General features: G+C 36.2%; 1 protein-coding gene across 1 annotated transcript; it reads right to left on the reverse strand.

Moving 5' to 3' along the window:
• Nucleotides 1-7,175: 7,175 nt before the first annotated feature.
• Nucleotides 7,176-15,485, reverse strand: LOC131330319 (protein DETOXIFICATION 54). Its single transcript, XM_058363857.1, has 4 exons — nucleotides 14,935-15,485; nucleotides 14,646-14,762; nucleotides 13,054-13,938; nucleotides 7,176-7,978 (listed from the first exon to the last, which is right to left on the reverse strand). Exons 2-4 carry the CDS (start codon nucleotides 14,697-14,699, stop codon nucleotides 7,394-7,396), a joined length of 1,524 nt encoding a protein of 507 aa, XP_058219840.1. The 5' UTR covers nucleotides 14,700-14,762; nucleotides 14,935-15,485; the 3' UTR covers nucleotides 7,176-7,393.
• Nucleotides 15,486-17,772: the final 2,287 nt, after the last annotated feature.

Here is a 17,772-nt window from a genome sequence, read left to right on the forward strand (position 1 = left end):
TGAAAAATCATCAACCAAACAAATCTTTGCCTTTTTGTTTGGAAAACTAATTTTTGACGTTTTAAATTTTCTACATCCTTAAAGGCCAAAGCTTTTAAGTACCAACTCACACACCCACTTTCACGTTGAGCAACGCCGTGTAAAATGGCGATGAACCCCGCTATATAACTAAAAATACTCGCACCAATTATATCGATAGAGTTGGACACTGCCTAAGCTCGCACCCGTAATATCTATTAACTTCTCTTAAGGTACATTGACAAAATTAAGGTGTTGAATTTGTGTCACTTTTTCCATTAATTTTATTGTTTGATCACTAATAAGTACAAACTGACCACCGACCAGTCTTGCCCGGCCTGAACTTTAAGGTCTGCTCGGACTATGGGTGGCCAAGCACGTGCCTATAAACGGAGGCTAGACAGAGCATTCCTAAGGAGACTCCAGAGAGGTTAGGAATCCTTGTAACCATCTCCTATCCCCACGGGAAAGCTTATCTCCATGAGGATAAGTATCCACAGTCCACTGCCTGCCTGCCTGTGAGAAGTTCTATCTCTAAGAAGGTTGGGGAGGCTAAGGCCATTGGACGTAAGCAGTGCCACCCTTATCTGCATCCCGAGATCTAAGGATCCTAAGTACTTCCAAGGGAACTCTACCTCCGAAAATGCCTACAAAATCTCTCATTGAGGCAAGGGGCAGGTAGGCAACTCTGGCCATTTCAATACCTTGAGTTCGTTATCGTCTTTTTCAGCGCAAGTTGACTAAAAGTTAGGCATTGAGGGAGTGTTGACTGGCACCACACCAGTGTCCTTAGCTCTTGCCTGCAGGTCATTGGTTGAGCCCACCAAAAATCGCATCGTCTATTACATTCTCCATTTATATATATATATATATATATTGAGTTAAAAATGTGTGTGATGGCTAAAAATTTGACCCATCGAAACATGAAGAGCAGCTGCGAAAGTTGGATTGAGGACAGAGCACAAGCATTTTAGGGCAGTAAGGCCAAAAGACTGAGTAGTCACATTTCAAAAACTCCACTACTCAGTATCACTAAAAAGAGATCTACTTGATCAACCCCATCCACCCCTTTCTCCCAAAAATTGGTTCGTCCACTTCTCTACATATATGACAAAAGAATCAGGACAAAGAAAATGATACACACACTCAGTCCTCTCAAGAATATTTGTGGCATAAGAAAATGGGACAGCACTGTCCCGCGCCCAATTTCTCATCCTTCATTATGTCTAGTTTTGGACTGTTGTGTGCCAATTTAAGACCTAGAACAGTGATATGAACCATCATCTCGTAGATGATGTCGAGAAATACGTCCAAGCGAAAAATTAGGTTGATTCGACATCTAAATATATATCAACAAGTTGGTTTAGTACCAGTATCTAAATATATATCAACAAGTTGGTTTAGTACCAGTATAAATGGACGGTTGAACTTTAAAATTATACTTTCCCTTTCTTAATTGACTTGGGCCCGTTCCAGAAATCTTCTTAAAAAATAAGCAGCTTATTTCACATTTTCAAACTCAAAAATAAAGTAAATGAAAAATAATTTTTAAATTTTTTTTGCATCGTATAAAAGATCTCATCGAGATCTTCCAAAAAAGATCCATATTGCATATTTTTCGATTTCAATAAACCCATAATATTTGAGCTTGAAATTGCATTCTCAAAAAATAACGATTTTTTTGAGGTTCCGGAACGGAGCCTTGTTGATGCATATATCAATCCCTGATCAATCTATTAGGTGGTGTTCCACTTTCCAAAAAAGTAATTTTTGGAAAAAGAAGGTAATTTCAAGCTTAAAAATTATGTGTTTGTGCAAATAATTTTCCTACCAATATGAATCCTATTTGATAGATTTCATTAAGATTTTTAAACGGTGCAAAAAAATTGAAAAAATATTTTTTATTTTCATTATATTTGAGTTTGAAATTACCTTATTTTCCCAAAAATTACTCTTTTTTTTGTAAAGTGGAACACCTCCTTAGTATATGCGTGGGAAAAAAAAATTCTCTATGGGGAGTCTGCATGATGAGTGATTTGGATCACCATTGTGGGTGTGAAATCTAAAAGTGGACCATAATAGAGGATACGAAATTGGACTTGACACTGGTGGTAAAAAAATGTTCTGTTAAAGGACTATTCCCTGCAAATGCACTGCAGATGTTGCTATTTGACAGTGTAATAGTATTGTGTTGTGGAGTGCACTACACAATTATGGGGATTTTTTATTTTTCATTTTTGGAGTACACCTTGGTTAAAGTTGTTTATTTTTGTAAGAAAAAGGCAGAGGTAGCAATTTCAACTCTTATTTTTTTAATCCGTCCAATTCGCCTAGTTATAACCCAACCCGTTCATATTATATAATGGGTTGAACCCATATTAACATGGGTTTAGATGGGTTAAAAATGGATTTAATATGGGTTGAAAATAAAAGACCCATTCCCATCCAAATGTAGTGCGTCGGACTATGAAATCTGCATGTGTGGATCGGGCGATGTAGTGCCTGATTCTTAATTAAATCAGGCCATTTAATTAATTCTTTGGTTTTCGATGGCGGAAGCTTCAATTTGAGAGAGAGAGAGAGAGAGAGAGAGAGAGAGAGAGAGAAGGGAAGGGGGGAAATGGGGAAAATGGAAAATAGGACGAGATGACATGTCGATGGCACTTGCTATAATTTCTTTGAAAGAGACAAAAAAAAAAAATTGTCAATAAGCTGTCTTTAATGATTTTGATATAAAAAAAAATACTTTTTCGATTTCTCTTATCGAGACAAATCAATAAGTCACAAAAATTTGATATTGCAAAACTAACATATGCACTTTTTTTTTGAATAAAGACAAAAAAAGTTACTCTCTACTTTTTAATCAAAACTTACCCTTAGAATAATACTATAATTATAGTTGATGCGCCTGTCCTATTTCCTTTTTGGGACATCCCAAAAAATTGTTTATATCTCGCAATCTATAATATGATTTCGAAAACTTAAAAAAAAATTAAGATCTATCAAACAAGATCTATATTGAATATATAAAATACTATTATAGATTGTAAAATATTAACAATTTTTTGGGACATTTCAAAAAGGAAACAAGTGAAAAAAAGTGGGACAGAGAGAGCATTTCATTATTGCAAATAATGAAAGAGATTAGGCAAAACATCCAACACGGCTGTTAATTAGCTTTAGGCGACATGATGAAAACGGCAAACATGGCTCCTATTCAATAATCCATACAGAGGGAAGACAAAGGAGAAGAAAAGAAGGGAGGGGGAAAGGGGGAAAAGAAGAATAAGAAGGGAGTAGGAAAACGGGTCGGACGGGTTTGGGTTTGGCTTGACCCATATTCGACCCGACCAGTTTCAATCCGTTTACTTTTTGACCCATTTCAACCCGCCCAAATCCGCACGTTTGCCACCTCTAGAAAAAGGTCAACAAACTCAGGGGCTCTACTGTCCTGGCCGATGATCGAAAACGTTTGACCTCGTTGAGTAGAACAACTCTATAAAAAATAACTTGATTAGATATCGTTAAGTGCCTAATTGAAAATTTTTTATCTTGAAAAGAATGGATCAGAAACACTAAATTAAATCCATGGGAACCCATTATTGGAAAGTTATTAGTGTTCCGATTAGGCACTTAATAATATCCGATCAAGCTGGTTTTTTGCAAAGGTTGTTCTATTTGACGAGCTCTACGAAGTGAACGTTTCCGATTACCTGAATGAGATCGAAGCGGGCCCCACTCGGCTGGAACAGCAGAGCCACCGAGTCCAGAAAGAGGTTAGAGTATTGCTCTTTCGCTTTTATAATTTGTTAGTTAGGGCTCGTTTGGATGCGGGATAAGGATTAAAGGTACTCCCTCCGTCCCAATTTGTTTGTCCACTTTTTGACTTTTAAGTGTCCCAAAATATTTGTCTAATATGAGTTTGACTTGTTAAAATTTCCTTAATGCCCTTCTCTTTCAAAAAATAATGCATTGGAGAATGTCCACTCCCATTTAATGCTAGGAAATTGAGGGGTATTCTTGGAAAATCAAAACTCTTAAAGAGCAATCATTATGTCCCCTTAAAAAGTTGGTTTTTCAAAAATGGACAAACAAATCGGGACGGAGGGAGTATTATTTATGAAGAGGGAATAAAATAATAAGGGGTATTGATTAATAAGGGATGACCCATATTGATGTGATGTTTATAAATGAGAGATTAAATAATAGTTGGTTTGGATGAAGTATTAAAAATGGGGGATAAAATAGTACTTAGTTTGGATGAGGGATAAAATGAGAGATAATGTTATTTTGTAGTTGAAATGAAGGAGGATGGTGTATTATTTCGGCCTTATACGGAGATATTATCTAATAACACTCCAAAACCCACCCATAAATAATACCCCCGCAGGGGGTATTGGCGGGTCTTACACAAGAGGGGAGGTAACGGAAAACCCTCTTAAAAAGTGTTGCCAAACCAGGGCAAAAGGCTGGCCCCACATGCTTATAGGCGGCATAGGAGAATACCCCTTCACAATGCTCCTTCCAAATGAGCCCTATATTACTCCGTAGCAAAATTAAGAGCGCTATACACAATACTATGTTGTTGCGTTAAATAGCACACCCTGTGGTTGTGAGTGGAGCGGAGACCGTGGAGCTTAATTTAGCGCCCATGTAGATGAAGGAATTTGTTTGTTGTTGATGGTAAATTATACGTATTTCAACTGTACCTGCAAATTGCAATTTATTCTCTCCCACTCCTCTCCTCTCCTCTCCTCTCCTCTCCTCGTACGGTTTCGGCTGCCGATTTCCAACAACGAGTTGAACCCGCCTAGATTCTACCTCAAATGGTACGTACTGTTCAACCAAAATACATCATCATCATTATAAATTCATAATGCAACCAAAGACTTTCTGAGCCAACCAACCAACCAATATACCCATAGCATTATTGTTGTTTACCATCTGGCAGGGGAAATGATTTTGAGCAACACTACTACCAACGCATAGTCACACCGCATTTTTAACTCCATATACATAAAGTGTAGTGGTCTGCACACAAGTATTTGTGTGAGGACCACTACACTTGTGTCTATGAAGAAAAAAATATGGCACTAAAAAATGCGGTGCCGCATTTTTAACTCCAAAAGTTGTCTTCTAATGTGCATTTAGAGTTGTGCTATGTGAAACTTTAAGCACTAAATGACAAGTTTTGAAGTATACTTACAAAATAATGGATTGTAAAATTTTTAAAACTTTGGCAGTTTACAGTGGGAGGTCAAGACATCCGCCACAAAAAATGCCAATAGACAATCCCATTCCCCTGCCCCTCCAGAAATTTTGTTCACCATCGCCTTAAGTAAGGGTGATTTTATTCACATTCGGTGAGATATGTTGCAGATTCTATTTCAGATATTCGTAAATATTCGATCAAAAAACCAAATTTCTTCTATCCCGTTCTAAGCCCAAAGACTAATTGAGGTGTGTTTTGGATAACAAAAAAATTCTCGAGGATTTTTTTGTCTTTATTCAAATTTTTTTCATATTTGTTAGTTTTGCGTTAACTTTTGGTGGATTATTGTTTCATCTCGTTGAGGGGAATTAATAAAGTAAAAAATTTATGTTCAAAAATAATTTTTTAATAAAGACAAAAATAATCCAAAAAAAACTGATTTTTTTCCACAATTTTTGATAAACAAAAAAATAATCCAAAAAACACTGATTTTTTAATCATCTTTATTTTTATTCCAAAAAAATAGTTTTGAACTTAATTTTTTACAAGTTAGATTCCTCTCGTCTAGAAAAACCAATAATTCACAAAAACTTGACACAAATCTAACATACGCGCAAGTAGAGTGGAGTGCAGTTGGCGCCTCCCTTATACTCTCATGTACATGGGTAGGGTTAGATTTCCGTAAGCACTCATCCTCTTCCCCAAATCCCCTAAGATAGAGTAGATTAGGATTAACAAATGGCAAAAAAAAAAAAAATCTAACATATTCAAAATAAGGTTTGAATAAAGAATTAGACTTTCAATCAAGTACTAACCGATGCTTCATTGAGCTGAACTTTTGCATGATTTCTTACCAAATCAATCCATACAACATAAGAGGTTATGATTACTGAATTTGAACTTGAAACATATCTCTGTGGGTAAAGTTAGCCTTGCTCAAGACGAGAATAAACAAAATTGCTCCCCTTGCCCTCCGATAGGTATAAAAATGTATATACATCATAAACAATATGTACGCTTTTACATCGATAGCAGATCCTCTCCCATCTTCTTCAGATTGGAAGAGATAATCGTAATCTGAATCGTCCAATACTACAATGAATGGTTCTGAAGAATCTTTGAGCAAATTCAAACTATTGATTCTCCCAATGTATGGTTCTTGGACTGTTTTCACTTTCCTGCCACGCAAAATATGGACCGAAGAGGATTCAATTCCTTTTCAATCTTTGGATTCCATTTAAGAAAAGTTACTTTTGTGGAGATATTGATGCAAGGCAATATTTTAATTATTTCAAAAATATATGAATTTTATTTTATTATTCCAAAATTAGTAATTAAAAAGGAGATTTTATTTTAGTCAAGATTGTTTAGAATTAGTATCTTTGTTTTTCTAGTTTGTTTTGATCTCGTATCCCTATTTTGTATAGGTTTCTAGGTCAAGGAAAATTAGGACTACTTTTGTTTTCTTATCTTTATTTTCCTTTTTAGTTTTCAAGAATGCTAGCTGGGTTTCGAAGTTCTATTAGTACAAATAATTGATGTAAGCCTTAGGGCTAAGGGAGTTGTTATTGACTTAATAAAAATTGAGAGTTTTTCTTTAATCGTGTTTGTATTTTAAAGAGAGAATTTTGAACACAAGCAAGTTTGTGATCTCTTCTTGTTAATAGTTTTGTAAAAAGAGCTTGCGATGCATCAGATATTCACATCTTTGACTTTCCAACTTAGATAGATGTGCTTTTACAAAAATTTATCCTACAAAGATGTACAACAATTAAGAAAGTAAGTTTTTAAACTAGCTCTAAAATATAAAGAACAAGCAGTTTTGTAGTTGGTTCTTCACTCTTCCTACTAAGGGAGAGATTTTGAGTTCGAGTCCTCGTGAAAGAGGAGCTCGGCTCCTATTGTAACTACTAACACTACGACATCCTATCGTCTGACAAACAAAAAGCAAAAAAGCTAGCTCTATTCATAGTTAAACAAATACACTTTTAATATTCTTACAAATTTTCCGCCAATTGTGTTCCCTTTTGTCCTTTCATTTACCATAACACATTTTTCCAAAAGTAACTTTTCTTTTTCAAATCCTTGACAACTAAAAAGAACTAACTTCACCTCTCTCAAAATATCTTTCAAGTTATACGTACCCCCACACACTCTACCTCTCTACAAAACATCATCCATGCTCTCACTTGCCAAGAACCCTTTTCTCTCTTCACCATTTTCAACATCCTCTCTCCTCAACCCATTGCAATTAGTACCAACAATCATTTCCAAACCACTTCCTGTAAGCTTCTTAGCCCTCAACGCCTCACCTTCCCAATCAGTACGCACCAACACAGCATACATTACAGACACGGCGCAAGCGGCTTGAGCCGACAAGAGCCCAAACCAAAGCCCACCGAAGCCGACCCTCAGCCAAAAGGCTAAGCCAACGGCTACTGGAGTGCCCACAAAGTAAAAGGAGATTAGATTGATACGGGCACCCACGGCCGGCCTGGCAGTCCCGCGTAGAATCCCACATCCAGTGGTTTGTGGACAGTTCCCGAGCTCACACAGCCCCATGATTGGCATAACGGAAGCAACAAGGGCTTTGACCAGCTCATCGGTTGTGAATAGGGCACCCCACTTCTCTCTAAAGATCACCGTCCACAAGACGTTGATGAAGCCAATCACCAGTGCGCAGCCCAATGCTACCATTGCAGCCAACTTGGCTTTGTACGGCTTCCCAGCTCCAAGCTCTTTGCCTACCTGCAAACATGGATAATTTGCTCACTTGCTAACATAAAAATCCCATTACGTTCAAAAGGAGAGACATAACACTGCTAAAAAATGACAATATATTTTTATTATTCTCTGGCCAAAATTAAATGAATGTTTCACCATAACAAATGTCTAAGAGTGTGTTCCACAAACTAAAATAGTAAATAATTAAAGGTGATGTATTGTGAGAGAATGATCTGTTCCGTAAAACGAAAAATAAATACTCAAAAAGTAAGAACTTTAGCGGAACGGGACCTAGGTGGCACATAATAAAACAAAAAAGGGGACAAAAACAAAAAGAAACACAAAAAGAAAGAAGCCAAGGGTTCAAAAACTTTTGGGTCCCATACATTCTTATCCACTATATATAGTTTGTACAGCACTATTGTTGTCTGAAATAATCTAATGATATTATGCATGACTTGCGAATATCAATGCCTCAACATCAGTAAAGCAATGGGATATATAATAAGGTCTACATCCAAAGCACTACTATAAATATATATATATATATATATTATATTATATATATCCCTATGCATTCTGATGTAATCTCTGGTCCCAGATTATTGAAAGATCAAAAGCTACCATTATTAATATGACATTTTCCGATTCATTTAACTTTGTTTTCGTCTCATACGCAGACAAAATATCAAAAAAGACGAATAAAATTGAAAGCTCGACTAAGAAGCTTACACAAAGATGCTTGTTGTACAAAGAACAATGAGTTTAAACAGAGGTTGAAATTGTTGTTACGACAACGAACACAAATTAGTAACAACCTGATACCATGTAAATAAATAGGAACTAAGCAAAGCTAAAACTAGAGTATTATTTATTCTTGTATTTGGGAACACTTATTATTGTTGCTAAACTTGCGTCCAAATCCAAAAGAAGTCGGTACCTGATGCAATAATGTTTTTCGTTTGACACTTGTTGCAGGTTGAAAAGAATTGTAATACGTTAGGGCTTGGGATTCGCGCGCAGTGATGAGCGATTACTAGTGAAGTTCACAATTTGGTTGGAGGTAAGAATTGTCATAATCATGTTTGGTTCGGTTGAAGAGTAATTAACGTGATGCTGCAGCGCACCAACTGGAAGTTGCTAATCCAGCGGACTGGAGTAGTACGAAAGACATGAACCGCCTCCGTATTGTGGGATTCACAATCTGGCCGGCCCTCAAAAAATGCAATCAAATCAAAAGGTTACCACGGCCACACAACCATAGCAGTCGCAAACGTGTGCCTGCCCCCCACTAGAGTGGCGATCAAAAAGGGGGCCTAAACAGTGGTATCGTGGGTATGGGCAAGGGCATGCATCACAGTCACTTTCAGATTTCAAAGGAAATTATTATTATTATTATTATTATTATTATTATTATTATTAATAGAAGAAGAAGAAGAATAATAATAGTACTAAAACTAACTAGTGATATCACACAGAGCATGGGCCCGATCGAAAAAGGGAGAAGATCGAGGGCAAAGGATGAAAGAAGAATTGTCTCTATGCTGGATTCGTCCAAATTACAATCCCCCTTAAAATGGATACGGTTTTGGGGTACTCAACCAAGTGGAAGTAATGTGATGCAATCAAGTAACAGAAACAAAGGCACAATTTCCATTTATGAACAAACATGCATACTTGATGCACTCAACTTAAAACTGCATGCATGCTAGTACCTAATACCTACCTAACCAAAAACCAATTTCCAAAAAACAAATTAATATTGAACTTCCTACTCTTTCTAATTCTTTACAAAAATTGAACTACTCATGCTAATACCTAAACAAAAATTCATGTAAGAAATTCTTACATATACTCTCTACTTTTAAAATACCATACCATCAAGGTAAGCTTTCAACATTTTAAATTGACCTCTGTCATGTTTCAATCTGTACGTACGTGTCCAACTTCAGAGTCCCTAGTTTGTCCCCCACTTAAAAATTACGGCTACTAAATTTATTGAACATGCCAGATAAAGTGTCCCCCATGCCAATGTCCCACGAGGATACAAAAAACAAGTACGAATATTGGTGCTTCATAGCACGCAAGGGAAACAAGAAGTTCCTACGAACAAGTCAAGGAAAAGCCTAGTCCATTTAAGGGGAAAAACTTAAAAAATGAATTCCAAGCTGACATAGGAAGCAAAACAAATTAAAAAGCCGTTCAATGTTACTAATTCATCATTTCGAGCATCTGTGATCTGCGGACGCAAAGTTAAAAAAAGCTAAAAGCAGTATTATATTAATATGGTGATCAGCTTCTGGTACCCTATTCAAACTTCTCATTTTCTTAATAAAAAACAATTCTGAAATGTTTCATTTTTTGAGAATCAATTTTGCAAATATTTATTCGATAGCAAGTTAACGAAAAAACTAATGGTTCTAGTATCACAAACACTAACACATATATACACTCACAAACTCACTCACATTTAGTATGAGACCTACACACACTATGTGTACAGTGTCAATGTGTGTTTCCTACACTCAATGTGAGTGAATTTGTGTGTATAAGGCCCCGTTCTGCTAAGGTTTTTATTTTTTAAGTATATATTTGCTTTACCAGACAGGTTATTCTCTCACAATATATCACATTTAATCCAAAAAATAAGTACTTATTTGAAACTTTTTTCTTAGTGGAGCACACCCTAAGTGTTTGTGGCTAGGGACTAAGTATTAAAAAACATTCGTGACCCAAAAGCGTAAATATAAGTCGTACGATCAGGGATATAAATTTGGGAAAATGACGGCCCATGACGTGTTTTGATAATTAATATTCTTCAAGGACATTTTTAACATTAACAAATGTTCTTAGCTTGTCCTTGGAGCACGTCCTTGGCCATCATTTTCCCTATAAATTTAGCCCGACCCGACCCATAAATCATCAGACTCAGGCTAGCCCGGTCCGAGCCCATAAAACATAACGAAATTGTATGGTACAACTTGTACCACACACTTAAATCAATTTGTGAGATGCAAAAACCTAAAATCAGGGCTCCAAAATCTATTGCAAAAAAGCCTTATCAAAATAACACCACCAAATATTATTGTCAAAGATTTTGAAGAATTTTAGATTGGAAGTTCTTGATACATTTTGACCAATAGTGCTCTTAAAAAAGGAAAAGTTCGTGACTAAATTTTAAAATTCAAAAATGGAAATTTAATCCATAGTTTCTGTACAGATGGGGCAAATCTAGATGCCTCTAGCTATTTTGGCATTCCTAGTTCAAACGTATGTATTTTCCTTAGGTAAGTGGATTTTTTTGGGTTATTTCCCAAAGGATAATTGCATGGCATATAATTGTGCTGAGTCTGCTGACTAATATTTAAATTTAACCTAATAAATCTTTAAAGTGCCACTTATCTCATTTAGAGTCATTCTCACTCACGAAAATTCACTTTGCATTAGTATATAGTATAAATCATAAAATACCCATCTCCTGCACATATAAAAAATGGTCTTCATACACTTGTTTATGTCGATAAATCAGGTATTCGGATTAGCTTACACACATCTTGATTTATCCTAATTACACCCTTACTTATTTTATTGTGTATGTAATATAACGTATTAGTATATGACAAAACTAAAACACCCAATAGTTAGTATTTAATACACCGGGAAGGGTGCTCAACCTAGAGAAACTACCCTATAAAAATCACAGACTTTAACTTTTGATGTAAAATCAATATTTATATTCTCTCCATCCCGATTTGTTTGTCCCCTTTTTGACTTATGGATGTCCCAAATTGACTGTCTAATTTCAAAATTAATGGACTAGATTATGTGAATTTTCAAATCAATGGATCAAATTTTGTTTCCTTAATAAGTTGGAAACTCGATATTGAACAAACAAATTGGGACGAATGAAGTATTATACAAGTACAGAACCAATTTACAGGTAACTGATAACGGAGGCCATCAATAGTAGGAGTACTAATAAAGTTGATTGGTGAAAAAAAAATTAACTAGTAATTGAACAAACGAAGACAGTCAAATAAGATGGAAGCCATTGATACAGATAGGGATTAGGGACGACTAATAAACAGAAGTAGTGCAATTAAAATTAATGTGGTAGATTATTCAGTAAAACTTGATGGACGCGGCACACGACAGCAGTTCAGAAAATTGGATGATTTTGATACGCGGCAAACAACACTAGTTGAGAAAATTCGATGATTATGTCTGCAAATATATGTACCGTATAAAAATAATGTGACTTACCAGAGCTAACATTTCTGGCGCTTTTCATGATGTTAGTGGCAGTCAGGGGTGAACGATGATGTCAAATGGTAGCTAGTAAAAGAAATCTATAAAATCTTTATTTCTCTGAATTGTTGACAATGTTAGCTAGTAAAAGATATTGATTGATAACCACAAAAATTTATCAACTTCTCTTTATGCTAATTAATTCTATGTACTCATCTTATTTCAGTCAGGTGATGAAGATGATGATGAAGGATATCAATAACAGTGATTTTCAATAGTAGCAATTATATATTTTATACTATAACATGATCGTCTGTATAATATCTTCAATAAAAATTCCTCTATACTACGATCGATGTGAGGACACACGAATGCAAAGAAACACAAAGATAGTGATTTTCACACTTTGTTCTATCATATTGACACCCATCTATCTATCTTTTGGTCTCCGTTCATGTGAATTTAATTTAACATGTTACCGTTAGATTACTCTATTCTTTGAAGTAATTTCACACATAAGAAACAAAGAAATAGTTCAAATAAAGAATACCGGTCAAATAAAGAATACCGGTGAGAACTTAATCAAAAGTTCAATGCACTTCGAGAAAAACAAGCATGCTAAAATCATTTAAAAGAATGCAACACAAAAATTGAAAGTGTGTACGTATGCATGTAGGAGCAATGGAACTATGTAGGAGAACAAAAAGTCTACGAACAAAACTTCCGAACATAACTGAGTGTGAAGACTTCCGATGTATATGGGACCACATGCATTGAATGATATTTTATACGAAATTGTATCCGAAATTATATTTTAAAGTTGTGCTCCTAGCAAGAGGAAGGGGACTTACTCTGGCAGAGACACAGCCAGCCAAGGCCATGGGCACAGTGTACATAAGACTAGTGGTCTGAATCATCACCCCGGTGGCCGCCACCGCCAGCCTTGGACTCGGCAAGTACCCCGCCAGCACCGTCACAATCTCGTACCACCACCACTCCAGACAAATCCCAATACAACTTGGCACGGCCAGTCTAAGCAGCGGACCCAGCCCGCCAAAATCAACCACCCCACGATAACAGATCCCCACCGTCCACCTCCCCTCCCACCTCCTGTACACGTACACGTACCCCGCCATCAGCACCACCATGTGCAGGTTCGTCACCACCGAGGCCACCGCCACCCCCTTCACCCCCCACCCAACCACCACCACCAAGACATAATTCAACGGCACGTGGAAGATCACCGCCACGAAGCTGCAGTACATCATCGGCTTGGTCACCCCCTGTGACCGTAGATAAACACGTAGCGGCTGCAGCAGCGTGTTTATCAGGAGGTCAGGGAGGGAGTAGATGCAGTACTCCGCAGCCGTGGCGGTGATCTCCCTGTCCTGGCCCATGAAGACCATGATGGACTCGAGGTTGACCCATAAGATGCTGATGGGTATGATTGCTGTCAAAAGGATGAAGACCATGCGTTGGAGAGAGAGTGAGAGAAGGTCCCAGTTCTTGCTGCCGTAGGCTTGGCTGCAGACCGGCTCGAGGCCGGAGGAGAGGCCGTTCAGGACGGAGTAGCCGGTGATGTTTGTGAAGCCAATGGAGAGCGCACCGCCGGCTAGCTCGAGGCTGCCGAGCCGGCCTAAGAAGAGGACGGAAACTACTGCCCTGACGTAGACCAAAAGGTTCATTGCTGTTATGGGCAGGGCCATGCCCCATAGCTCTTTTAGCTCTTGTATTACCTAAACAGAGAGAAACAGAGCACATAATACATACAACAAACACAAACACAGTGGCGGAGTCGGGATTTAAAATTGGAGTGACACTAAAATTATCGATAAATTTTAAACTCGAAAAAGAGTGCATGTTATAAAGTCAACAAATCATAATAGCAAAATAATATAATACATATTTTCATAGTTTAATCATACATCAAGTTTAACGCTCTATTAAGATGGAGATGGAACTTGACGTTTCTTATTTCCGAAAATCGTTCATTGCCAATTGCCTCCGCTCGTTACATGCATACATACATACTTTCATACATACACACGTACATACAAAAGAAGCACGTATTTACAAATATTTTATAGGCAGGGCCATTCGCCAAGGCTCAGACAGAGAAGAAACAGAGCACATATACATGCATACATTAGCAGAGGCAGGATTTAACATCGGAGATGGCAGCCAAAACTATAATAAAAAAGAGACAATATTATAAAGTTAAGTGTTCATAATATCCAAAAAATTATACATTCTGATAGACATAGAAAGAATATAGTTTAATGTTCTATTAAAATGGAACTTGATGTTCTTTCAAATCCGAAAATCGTTCATATCTGATTGCCTCCGCCCTCCCTCGCCGTACATACATACATACAAGAAGCATGTATTTACATGCGGCGGCATCTATATATACACAAGCAAAAACTATGGGTTGTGGATTTACCTGGATGGTTGTGGGGTTCTTGTGGGAGAAAAAATCTGATCCTTTATCCTCCATTTTTGGAGCTTGAGATGAGATAAATGGGTTTGAAACCCTCCTTAAAGTAGTGGTGAGTAATGTCTGCGAAATAACTATTGTCCAGTCAATGGAAAAGCTGACCCAACTTGGTTTTTTTTGGGTTTATTCCTCATTTTTCATGATACGTGATAATTAATTAATTAATGTAGACAGAAGTCAAAAAAAATCAACGATTAATTTTTTTATTTTATTTTATTATCACTGACAAACCTACCTCCTCTCGTTTTTTGGTAGAGAAAAGCAGAGGGTAATAATGGTGAAGAAGAGTTGAATACAGGAAACAGGGGGTGATTGGAAGGGTGAAAAGGGCGAGAGAGAAATGAAGAGACAGTGAGAGAAAGATATCAGGACAGAGGAGGCTAATGGTTTGCAGGGAGAGAGAGAGAGAGATGGGGGTCTTTATGATTGTAGGTGCGCAGGCAGAGATTCTTGTTACATCTGACAACGATTTATAGCCGAATGGAGAGAAGCAGGGGACTTAGGTATAGGCGGCGACAATGACCTACTAGAAGTGACGAGGGAAAAAAAACAAGGAGGAGTTTTCGAGAGGCAGAGAGAGAGAGAGAGAGAGAGAGAGAGAGAGAGGGTGTCTTTCCCTGCGTGTGGAACTGTGATTGAAGGTTATGGGGGTTGATCTCTGCAGTAGTCTGTGCTAATCCACTTGTGCTTTGAATGCTTTTCTGGCGAGAGAGAGGAGAGGGGTGTAGTAGTAGTAGGAGTAATTACTCCAATTTGGTACAGTAATTTATGAGCATTACTCCACGGGTTTTTATCACCACATAGACATACAGTAGTTCTATGTGAAACTTACCAAAAAAATGTTATGTTGCTAACTCTATATAGGAGGGAGGCAGAAGGGTGTGGTGGGAGAAAGTCTGTAGAGGAGAGGATAGGAGAGGAGAGGAGAGGAGAGGAGAGAGACGGGTGAGAGATGGAAAGGCGGTCAGGGGACTAGGAATTTGGGAAGTAGTTATTTTTTACCTTTATTATATTATTACTCCTAAATCACAGCAGCAATTGTAAAATTTTCTGTAACTTTATCCCCTTACCAGGAAAGTTATTTATAATTTGACCCAAAAGTAAGGAAAATTATTTACCTTTCCATTACCGCCTTTGTTTTCTACTCTCTCTCTTGAACATATTTTACTTAGGAAAATTTATAGAAATTGTCCTTCTAATTTCATTCGAGTCTTATTTTCGTCATTTAAATATTAATTGCAATTTTTTTCACCTTCAAATTTGGTTTTCGTACCAAATTGATCCAATTGATAACGTTTGTCATTCAAACTGGACGGAAAAAATCAAATTGAGGGCAGAGGTCATCAATTGGACGAACTTGGTATGGACTACAACGTCCAAATTGCCATCAATTTGATTTTTTCGTCCAGCGTGGCTGACAGAAGTTACAATTGGACTAATTTGGTACAAAAACCAAACTTAAAGGTTAAAAAACTTGTAATTGATACTTAAAAAAAACGAAAATGAGACTTTGATAAAATTAGGATAACCATTTATATAAATTTCACTTTTACTTATGGGTACACTTACCTGGATTGCGTGAGACTTCGAGGCAAGCCTCCTGCACATGACTTGATCCATTCCAATTTTTTGAAATATTTTTAAATGATTACAATAAAAATATCATAAAAATTATTATAAATTAAAAGATATAAACAAGATAAAAATAACAGAAAAAAGTGAAAGTGGTACATCAATATGGAACGGAGGGAGTATTTAAGATGAGACAAAAACGGACCTAGCATCCTCTACATGCATCTGATTGAATTTTCAATAGGTTACAGCCATTCGATCGAGAGAATACTTCCTAACATAAACTTTCTTAACCTTATGACTAGTAAATTCTTTCAATTGATTGCTTTTAGGTTGTTTCCTTAAAAAGCTTGATTATTACTTCTTCTTCTTTTTTTCTTCTAAAGTTGATTTCCTTACATTCAATTCAACATTTGATTTTAAGTTGTTTCCTTTTACCTTGATTTCCCTACCGTCAAAAAGGAAACAATCCTTTTTGGATTCATATACGAAAATGAAACGCCCTTTTTTCCTTTAATAGTAATTAACATTGACGTATGTTTTTCTTTGGAAAAAAAATCTCTATGTTTTCCATAATAATATATGCTAAACTTAGGTTTTTCTTTTATAAGAGCATCAGTAGTGCAATAAGGAAATGTGAATAATCAAAACATGCCACATCAGATTTTGATTATCCATTTAGAGGTTGCTAAAGTTAACAATGTAAAATCGCACATTGGTTATTTTTTGCCCATAATCAAAACCAATGAATCCTCCAAACTTTTTCTCTCCATTTCAAGCATATTTTTTGAAAAAACGGTTTTTGAAGGAAAAAAAAACAGTTTATGTTAGAAAAAGTTCAAAAAAAATAGTTTTTCGAAACAAAAAATAGTTTTTCAAAACACACATACTTTATTCACTTAAAAACTATAAATACAATTTTGAATTTTTTTGAAAGAATTGTATTTACACAAATAATTTTGAAATTTTAAAAACTATAAATACAGTTTTTTAAAAACAAATTTTGTGTAAAAACAGTTTTCTATAAAAGAGTTTTGAAATTTCAAAAACAGTTTTTTGAAAAACACACTTTATTTACTTATTAAAGTCTTTAAAATTTTTGAAAAAATTATTTTTTGTAAAAAAAAAAAGAAATCTGAAAGTTACAATTTTTTAAAATTATTTTTTGAAAACATTGTTGAGAGAGAGAGAGAGAGAGAGAGAGAGAGAGAGAGAGAGAGAGAATGGCATTGTTCGTTTAACATATTTACTTTGTTTTTCAATCATTATCCTATTTCTTCGGTTATTAATTTCATTTATCTCTCTATTTCTCTCCAATCATTACCTATCTCTCCAATCACTACCCTATTTCGCTCTCCATCCACTATCAAAACTAAAATACCCAAAGTTACTAAACGAACAAAGCCAATGTTGTTGTGTAATATTGATGTACTTGATTAAGAGATAAAATTTGGTTATTGACAAAATATTGCTACTTTTGATTATTGAAGAGCCAAAATTT

This window comes from Rhododendron vialii, chromosome 6a (assembly GCF_030253575.1).
Source record: "Rhododendron vialii isolate Sample 1 chromosome 6a, ASM3025357v1".
NCBI classification, from domain to species: domain Eukaryota; kingdom Viridiplantae; phylum Streptophyta; class Magnoliopsida; order Ericales; family Ericaceae; genus Rhododendron; species Rhododendron vialii.